At 50.5% G+C, this 9,673-nt stretch overlaps 2 protein-coding genes across 2 annotated transcripts; one reads left to right on the forward strand and one right to left on the reverse strand.

Moving 5' to 3' along the window:
• The first annotated feature begins 3,932 nt into the window (after positions 1 to 3,932).
• On the forward strand, positions 3,933 to 4,888 carry LOC123089268 (probable glutathione S-transferase GSTU6). The gene has a single exon (XM_044510987.1). The coding sequence runs from the start codon at positions 4,020 to 4,022 to the stop codon at positions 4,725 to 4,727; it is 708 nt and encodes a 235-aa protein (XP_044366922.1). The 5' UTR covers positions 3,933 to 4,019; the 3' UTR covers positions 4,728 to 4,888.
• Positions 4,889 to 6,950: 2,062 nt separating this feature from the next.
• On the reverse strand, positions 6,951 to 9,524 carry LOC123093392 (proteasome subunit alpha type-6; the record flags this gene model as incomplete). Its single annotated transcript, XM_044515348.1, is given in 7 exon segments — positions 6,951 to 7,257; positions 7,345 to 7,404; positions 7,552 to 7,647; positions 7,768 to 7,850; positions 7,960 to 8,018; positions 8,103 to 8,199; positions 9,443 to 9,524. Coding segments are annotated over 7 exon segments (570 nt in total), but the record flags the coding sequence as incomplete, so codon positions are not given.
• Positions 9,525 to 9,673: the final 149 nt, after the last annotated feature.

Below are 9,673 nucleotides of genomic sequence, written 5' to 3' on the forward strand. Positions count from 1 at the left end.
TGCATTCAGCGCCGAGACTCCACTGCTCCATGCCGCCGAGACCCACCGTGTTCAATGTGGTAGATGTAACACCGCTCCACATGTTGGCTCCTCCAGTGAACCTCTGTTCCAAAACAATGCCTCAGGAGGAAAAATGGCACCACAGTCTCCGTCATCATCCGATCTTGGGTGTATAAAAAAATTTCAAAGCCAACGAATGATACAGTGGCAGCATCAGCTTCAAACCTAACTCTTTCCCTCTCAAAACCAAGTTTCTTTCTCGAAGATGGGTCGGTGTCTAAGCAGTGTACGACACAACTTTTATGAAACATTCTAAAAATTTACTACAACCTATATGTGTCATATGAGGATACCATGTCAAGTTTCATCCTTTTCAAACACCGTTTGTATTATTTAAATTAAAAACTAATAAACTTGAAATCTTTCGGGATCTGTGTACTATATTTAAGAAACTAAGTGCATGTCTAGGCATTTAGTTAATATAATAAAAAAAATGCATGTACATGAAGTTTTTGAATTGAGTTGAAAAATCATATTTGTGTTCTGCAGCCCATGTTTAGGCCTTATCCAAGAAAAGGAAATTAATTGTGAACATGAGTGTGTCAAGACTCAACCCGAAACTTGGAGTTTATTGATTTTTTTTAATTATGAAAATGCAAATTTCGTCAAAAAAGCATGAAACTTGGCAGGGCCCCACATAATGACACCTACATGTTGTGGTAAAAATTTGAGAAGCCTTTCACAACAAGGCTGATGTGGACTGCTTAGAAACTGGAGTATCCCAGGGAAGAAATGTAGGTTCGAGAGGAAACATGTTTGGTTTGAAGGCGATACAGTTGTTGCTTCATCTACTGGACTTCACTTTTTTTCTACACACAATTACATGATCCATATCAAAATTTGGCATTTTTCAGGGTTTGTTTGCTATATCTAAGCCATTAAATGAATATAATATTAAAAAATTGAACTGCAAGTGCATGAAAATTGAAAAAAATTGGCTTAGAAATCATATTTGTGTTCTTGGGTTCAAGTTTAGGCCTATCCGAGAAAAGGAAAGGAATTTCAAACATGAGGGTGTCAAAACTCGTTCCTAAACATGGAATTTATTGGTTTTTTAATTCCAAAAACTGCAAACAAGGTCCGAAAACATGAAACTCGGCAATAGCACCAATATATGATCCCTAGAAGTTGTAATTAAAATCTGAGAAAGTTCTGCAAAAGTTACGGCGTACAATGCTTAGAAACTGAATCGTCCCCGAGGAAGAATCGCGGTTTTGAGAAGGAGCGACTCTGATTTGAAGGCGAAGCGTCTATGCATTTAAGGAATAGAGTTTTAGATTTGAGGAACTCATGGTGCACCTTTTCAAGAACGTACACCATGAATTCCAAAAAAGGTTGTGAATTTGGAAAATTTCATGAATTTAAGAAAGTTCGTGAATTCAAAAAGAGTTCGCCGATTCAAAATAAAAGTTTGCTGATTCAAAAAAAATGTTCGGGAATTTAAAAAAGAATCATGGATTTCAAAAAAGAATCATGGATTCAGAAAATGTTCATGAATTTAAAAAATATCATGAGAAAAAAAAGGAAAAGGGAAATAAGTGAAAAGGAAATAAAAAAGGAAAAAGTGAAGAAAACCAAGAAAAAGCTGGTCCCAAACAAATCAAAATAAAACAGTCACACTAAACCGATGCAGGCGGAAATGCTAGTATGGGCAGGCCCACTTTAAAACGTCGGGGCGTGGTTGCCCCGTATGCTCTGCTCCGGCCCATCGCCTAAGTTAATTTTTATCTTTATACTTGAATTTGAATCACAACATAACATGAATAATGAAGAATGGAAATTCACATGTGTGTGAGTTTAAGAGCATCTCCAGCCGTTGGCCCTCTAGGCGGCTCGAAAAATTGCCGCCTGGAGGTGAACCGGCGCTAAAATCAATCTGGGGAAGATCGAGTTCCCAACCGACGCCCCCAGGGTCAGCTACACACACCTGGTTCTAGGTTTTTCGAACATTTATTTGACTAAAATTTGGCGAAACAGTTCATTATCGCGGCGAACTGAAATAGTTTTTTACATAGATAAAATGCTTTAAAAAAACAAACAGCCGCGACTACAGGCCGAACAACGCGCTGAGAGAGGTGAAGTCGCCGCCGTCGTCCGTCTCCTCCTTCACGCGGACACCACTGCTGGACCCCTACCCGGGGTCACCCGGGCGACCGGCGGTGACAGCACGTTGTCGTCGCTGTCGTCGTCGAGTACGACGACGCCTCCCACGTCGCGGCCACGGCGCCGAGCGGCGAACTGCTCAAAGGCGTGGCGCTGGCGCTCCAACTTCGTCTGCGCCCAGTCTTCGCGCGCCCACTTCAAGGCCGTCGCGTCGTCGAGCCCTGGCTCCGCCTTCACGGCGGCAAGCCCTGGCTTCGTCTTCACGATGGGGAGCCCCAACTCCGTCTTCGGCTTGACGAAGCGGGGAGGTGCCCAGGAGGAGGCGCGCCCGCCCTCGTTGATGATGATGCCGGTGTTGCAGGTGCGCCGGCCGAGCAGTGTCTCCGTGGTCTCCGCGGGCTCGGCCTTGAAGCCGAACAACGCCGACGAGCCAGAGGTGTGGGAGGAGGAGCAGGAGGAGGAAGAAGAGGAGCCGGCCCTCCTCAGCATCCATTGATTGCCGCTCCGGCGGGGGACTGGGGCGGCAGGGCACGTCAACGGCGGGTCCTTGCCGCCCTCGAGGTGCTGGAGGACGGCGTGGAGAGTGTGGTCGGGAGCGCCCCACCACAGGTGGCGGCCCTCACTGTTCTTGGTCCCCCGAACCACCGGTGCCCCATTGGTGGAGGCCAGCCGTTGCGCCTGCCGGCGCTGGAAGTACGCGCCACGCCTCGTGGTTGGCCGCGGCGTACTGTAGGAGGGCCCGCTGCTCCTCCACCAGTGACGCCCTCACGCGGTCGACCTCGTCGGTGAAGTAGTCGGCGCGCGCGGTGACGTCTGGCAGCGGGGGAATGGGGACGCCACCGGCGCTGAGCTTCCACCGCCCCGACGCGTTCATGTTGGGAGGCGCCGGGGCGTTGGCCTCGAAGAGCAAGTAGGCTTCCTACTCGTGCAACGAGCGGCGGCCGAAGCCATTGGCCGCCGCCCCATCGCTAGGGAACCTCTCACCCATCGTCGCGGCTGTGAAAAGGGAAGAGAGGGGAGGAACGTCGGCGGCATCGGTGCACGGGGAGAGAGCTCGGTGGTTGTGGGCGGGGTGCGGCCACAGGCGAGGGGGAGGCGCTGCTTATATAGCGGCCGAGGGGTGGGAGCCGTGTGTACGCCTGGCGGAAGATGGTGCGTCGCCGCGCCCGCGCCGCCCATGAGGAATCAATGGAAGGCTGACCGGCGGCAGCCTTGGCATTGAATCCCCGCGAGAAACCGAGGCAATAAGGACGACGAGGCGCGTGGGTCGCTGACTTGGCGGGCCCGCCGTTATTTCGCGCCAAAGTCGATTGCCCTGGCGCCCCCGGGCGCCCCCAGCGCGTCGTGTTCGGCCTGGGTCCGCCGGCGCCAGTTTTGGCCCAAACCGGCGAAAAACAGGCTCCTGGGACGCGACTGGGCCGATTTTTAGGCGCCGGCGCTGAAAAACGTCTGGGGGCTGTTGGGGAGGCGACTGGAGATGCTCTAATAACTTCCCTAGCTCGCCTTCGCTTCCAAGGTAGCCGGCCATACATTTTTTATGTACATAATCAGCTAAAAAAACACTTCACTACGAAGTAACCTCGAGATTAGTCAAGTCAACTCCTCTTAAAAATATAATCAAATGAGCATGCGATGTGTGCACATTTGTGAAGTTTTACTGATTTGACCATACACACACATTTTAAAAAGCATCACGGATGACCGATGGAGTGATTCGCGCCTCCCTGATCCCAACTCAAGCACCATATATACACTTCCTCCGAGCTCAAGTTCCCTAACAAAACACAAGGCAGAAATAGCCAAACGCCCAAACCGTAACAAATCTTACACGCCACACAGACACAATCCAGTAGGAGATGGCCGGAGGAGGAGATGAGCTGAAGCTGCTGGGGTCATGGTCAAGTCCGTATGTCACGAGAGCGAAGCTTGCCCTCGCCATTAAGGGCCTGAGCTACGAGAGCGTCGACGAGGACGTCCACAACAAGAGCCACCTCCTCCTCAGCTCCAACCCCGTGCACAAGAAGATTCCCGTGCTCATCCACAACGGCGTCCCCGTCTGCGAGTCCATGATCATCGTGCAGTACATCGACGAGGTGTTCGCGGGCACCGGGCCGCCGATCCTCCCCGCCGACCCCCACGAGCGCGCCGTCGCCCGTTTCTGGGCGGCCTACGTCGACGACAAGCTGGTGTCCCAGTGGACGAACTCGTCCAGGAGCAAGAGCAAGGCGGGGGCCGAGGCGATGGCGGAGATGCTGGTGGCCGTGGAGACCCTGGAGGGGGGCCTGAGGGAGTGCTCCAAGGGGAGGGGCTTCTTCGGCGGCGACGGCGTCGGGCTGGTGGACATTGCGCTGGGGAGCATGCACTCGTGGATGATGGCGATCGAGGCCATGTCCGGCGCCAAGGTGTTCGACCCCGCCAGGACCCCGCTGCTGGCGGCCTGGATGGAGCGTTTCGGCGCGCTTGATGCGGCCAGGGCGGTGCTGCCGGACGTCGGCAGGGTGGTGGAGCTCGCCAAGATCAGGCACGGACAAGCCGCCGCAGCTTCAACTTCAAACAACAAGTAGCCGGCATGCATGGTGGCACGACCTACGTGTGTGTGTGAACTGTGAAGTGGGCCGATGATGGCCGGTGTTTACCTTTTGATTGTTGTTTGTACTGCGTCAGCAGGTTGATGTAATACTACTACTACTGTAATGGATTTGACGAAATTGGTCTGCGGTTTACAGATGTGCGTTCAGTTTAGTGGTTATTTGATTCAACCTGCGCCAGTTATCAGGTTTCTCACTGGACATGGCCTGCTGGTGCTGGATCCACTGTAAACTGGTTCAGGGTGAGGGGAAACTGTCTAGATTACTGCAAACTGGGTGGGCCTGCAGCCTCTGGGAGAGCGAGCAGAACGCTTTCTTCCGGGCTTTCGCGTCCGCGGCTCAGGTCCGTGGTAACTGCCCCTGCCGCCCGCTAGGACGAGAGTAAGTAATGGCGGTGGTTGGCAGCTGGTTGGTGTCACAAATTCGCGCTTCCGTCAAAGGCCAGAGCCAAATGCTTCGAGAGTGTTTCCCCGGCTCACCGGGTCGCTGAGTGCTGCAATCTTGCAAAGTGCTTGCTGTGTGGGTTCTCTGGGCACGGTGGTGCACGGCTGGGACTCCTCCTGCGTCCTGTGGCGGCTGTTGAACCGTCGGTCGGGCTCTCGTCCACCTCGTCGTCGGGAGACAGGTCTCGCCGCCTGCTCCACCCCGCCTCTCCACCGCTCTCCCGGTGCTTGAAAGGAAGATGGAGGCCCCGGGCAGCTCTCCGGAGGCGCGCCCGGCATTGGCACTGCGCGCCGCGGCCATGGCGATGGAAGAGCGGGAGCTGGTTCGCCGTGGGGCGGTGGCGGTCATCGTCGGCTTCCAATCGGAGCCAGAGCCGTCGGAGGTGGCGCGCGCCTTCGCCGTGCGCTTCGGGGTGGAAGAAGGGGCGGTCGAGGCGTCGGTCCTGGTGACCTTCCGGGACGCGTCCACCCGCAATGAAGCCATGGGGCTGCAAGGGCCGCTCTTGCTCGGGCGGGCCTCCTTCATGCTCTCCCCGTGGACTCGGCTCCGGCGGGCGAGGGCGGAGAGGCTGTGCCACAAGGTGCGCGTCTGCTTGGAGGGGGTGCCGAGACGCGCGTGGCAGGCGGGGACGGTGGCCGGCCTCTTTGGCCCGTCCGCCATTGTTGAGCGCAGGGACGACTCGGCGCACTCGGCCAAAGACGCGGCGTGCATGAGAGTGTGGGTGTGGATGGACGACTTTGAGAAGCTTCCTCTCACGGGTCAGCTGAGCATCGAGGAGCCGAGGCCGAGGGAGGGGCGGCTGACCATGCGCACCTACGATGTGCTTCTTCACCTCGACTGTCTCATGGACTACACCGGCGGGCCGCCCGTCGCCGGAGGGTAGGTAGATCCGCCGTGGCGATGAAGGAGATGCTGGTCGCCGTGGAGCGAGCCCCTGCAAGTTTCTTTTCAGTCGTTTGGCTCGTACGTTTATTCAGTTGTTTTCTTGCAAAACAACTTGGATGGCAGTTTCAACTCAATCCTTAGTAAGCATTGTTCATGCCGTGTGTTCTTGCAATCCTTAGTGCTCCGGGGAGTGGAGCTGGATAAAGCTATACTTGGATTACTGCAAGTTTCGCTGCTACTACTGCTTGTCTTTTTAGATGCACTTGTATATTTGCAGCTTGTACTTGTCTTTTTAGATGCACTTGTATATTTGCAGGTTGTACGTTTATTCAGTTGTTTTCTGTGTAAACATTGCAAAACCACAACTTGGATAACAATTTCAACTCCACCTCCTCCATCTCCACCCCCACCCCGTCCTGCTCCGCCTCCTCCACCCGGCGTCAGGAGCTCAACATCGGCTCGCCTCGGACTAGGGCGGAATAGGGAGAGGGGTTAGCAGCGGCGCAGACAAGAGGGATGAGAATGGACTAGGGTTGCCTCGCCATCCAGCTTAAATAGCCGAATCATGTCCTTTGGTCGACACGCCAGAGCGGTACCATAATGTCTCCTCACCTAAACCGGAGAAGGCAGGTGCATCCCCATATCCGTCCCACATATATATGCCTCCTCACCTAAACCGGAGAAGGCAGGTGCATCCCCATATCCGTCCCACATATATGCTCGGTATAAGGTGGTTGACGTTTGGGCTGCGTTTGGGGCCGATTGGGTGGCCTTTTTCTGCCCAAGGAGTGCTCTAAGCATTGCAAAACCATAACAGTTCAAACTTAACCTCAAAATGCATGGCGGCACCACAAAATCTGAGACAGGAGAAGACGATAAAAACAGCCCAAACATGCAGCTGCCAGCAACATCAAATTAAATCGTAGCAAATTCAACCACACAAAGGATGATCCAACTAATACATGGCAGAGTGGATGCCCGTCTTTCTTGCTACACATGAAATGATTCACTGAATGTTTCTTGGCTGGCTGTGAAACAAAATAACAGTTTATGGTCCATTGACAGCTCGAGTCTCATACATAGCTCAGTCGCGCTCGCTAATGGCTGTTAGGTGCTGATCAATCTCCTCTGTCGTGAGTGACCGGAAGACACGGTCTTCTTTCCTCACAACACCGACCTGCCGAGCACAAGGCATTGATGTATAAACACCACACATTGCAGAATAGAAAATTTAACTTGGGAAAAGGGGGACTCGTGTATTTACCTCGATCTCGGTAGCCTTGAAATCTTCCTGCAGAACAGATTGCAATGCAGAAATCGCAATCTGAGAGCACATGATAAATATTAGTGGAGTACCAAAAGGAAAGAACACAAAATATCTCTTCAAGCTACGAATGAATCAGCTTCAGTAATATAAGAACACCCTAGTTCAGAGCCTGTGTTTGCCCGAGAGGAGAAGATGTGCATTTACCTGAACAGTTTCGTCATATGAGAACTGGGGGCTATCCTTCATTTTCTTCTCCAGAAAATTTATTGCTTCCTGCTCCTTCAGTCCGGCACTAGTTGCCTGAAAAAAAAACTTGTCAGTGGTTTGCTACACATAAAAAGACAAAGATTAAGCATTTGGCTGGGTATAGAATTGTCAATTGAGGAATAATATAGTGCAGCGCAGAAAATTACTGTATACCTTGTGTCCAAAGAAGTGACCTGCGGGGTCACACTTGAAGAGCTGAGCATTTTTCTCTTCATCGTAACCCAAGACCATGGCAACTGAAGAACATACCAAAGAAAACGATTATGGTGGGCAATAGGCGTTAAGCTAATTGGCCTAACACTACAACATCATAGTACTAACAGATGTAAATGTGATAGTACTAACCAACACCAAGGGGTCTCATGTACGCATGCTGCGTGTATATTTGTGCTTTGTCTGCTATCCTGAAATATTAATCAAAAATGCAGTGTTATTGCTGCCACTTCGGTAACTAAAAAAGGAACTTGGATAAGGATAAGGTGTGATACCATTTTGCTAATACATCCACAGGCATCTCATATCCCCATTTTTTACGGAACTCAGCTGCTTCATTTCTTGCTTGGGAGACCAAGGACCTCGCATCAGCTGGGAAACATAAAAGGACATTCAACATCAATGAACAGCAGAAGGAATGAGTGGAAGTAAATACGGTAATCTGAAGGCCTGGCCCTAATCATATCACACTAGCAAGGAAAGAAAGGGCCGATATCATATCACACTAACAAGGAAAGAAAGGACCCTAATTATATCACACTGACAAGGAAAGAAAGGGTAGTGGGTGATATCTGATGCTACAACACTGCGACTTGATGAGGACAAATTTAATTGTGTCGTTTCCTATGGTTCCCTATTGTCCAAAAGAAGAAGCTGCGGTTCAATTACAGCTAGCCAAAATTTTGGTCAAGGTTTTACTTGCCCATGAGTTGGTCACTATTGACAATTAAGAACTACAGTGGGTAAGGAGGTATTGGCATGCCAAAATATTGGCTGTCATCAAAACAAATACCAGATTCTTCAAGGGTGGAAGTTAGAACAGGGTAGACATACCAATATACACACTTGTCTTGTCCAAAATATAAACAACTAGCAAAGCCCTCCACTGTTTCTCTGGTTATTAATTAGCCCTTTGGGCAAGAGCAAGCAATATGACACTAGAAAATAACCTTAAGTCCCATTCTTTACACAAGAAATCAAGAGGATTTTGGATCATCTCTTAAGAGTAAAACATGTCCAGATCCTACAAGAATGAAAACTGTTTCCAGCCTATCATGACACATGTAAAAGGGTCCCACATTTGACCATCAGCTCTCACAAATACACATTACTACAATCCAATATAGAATCCTACATAAGCTTAGTTTAATTTCACTAGAGCATCACATCATCTGCACTCATATCATAGCTACAACCACAGTTGAGGGTGAGTCCATTTTGGCTAACTCGCAAATACTATTCGAGATCACCAAATCACAAGGCCCAACATGCAGAAAAGCAAACCTCACTCATCAATTCGCAAAGAAAAACACATCCATCACCATTATCTACAAGACTATAATTGAATTTACTTACAGTATATCGGTGCTAAAAGAAAGCACAGTAAAACACAGACAATCACAGTATGATGGTGGTCTATTTCCAAAGTGTCAAAAATGCTAGTACTAGAGATTATCAAATCACCAAAGCTAACACACAAAAAAGCAAACATCCATCATCAACTCGCAAAGAACAAACCATTCATCGCCGTTATCTAAAACGAATTCAGTTTACTGTCACAAAACATCAGTATCACACAGTGCATATGTACTAAAACAAAGCGCAGTGAGCATACCTGTGAGGCCAGTGGCAAGCAAGCCGGTGTACTTGGTAATCGAGAACAGGTGCGTGATGCTGGTGTCATCCAGCAACTTGTCCTGCAACCAGAACCACATCACAGGTACAAAAAAAATCAGCCTTTCAGGTATCTACAGGTAAACCTCGCAGGTATCGACGGTTAACAAATCGGACGCGGTCGAATTCGCAAGTTCTTCGGGCCAGCAACGGCGGCGCAAGAGCTGGGACC

This window comes from Triticum aestivum, chromosome 4B (genome assembly GCF_018294505.1).
Source record: "Triticum aestivum cultivar Chinese Spring chromosome 4B, IWGSC CS RefSeq v2.1, whole genome shotgun sequence".
Taxonomy (NCBI): Eukaryota; Viridiplantae; Streptophyta; class Magnoliopsida; order Poales; family Poaceae; genus Triticum; species Triticum aestivum.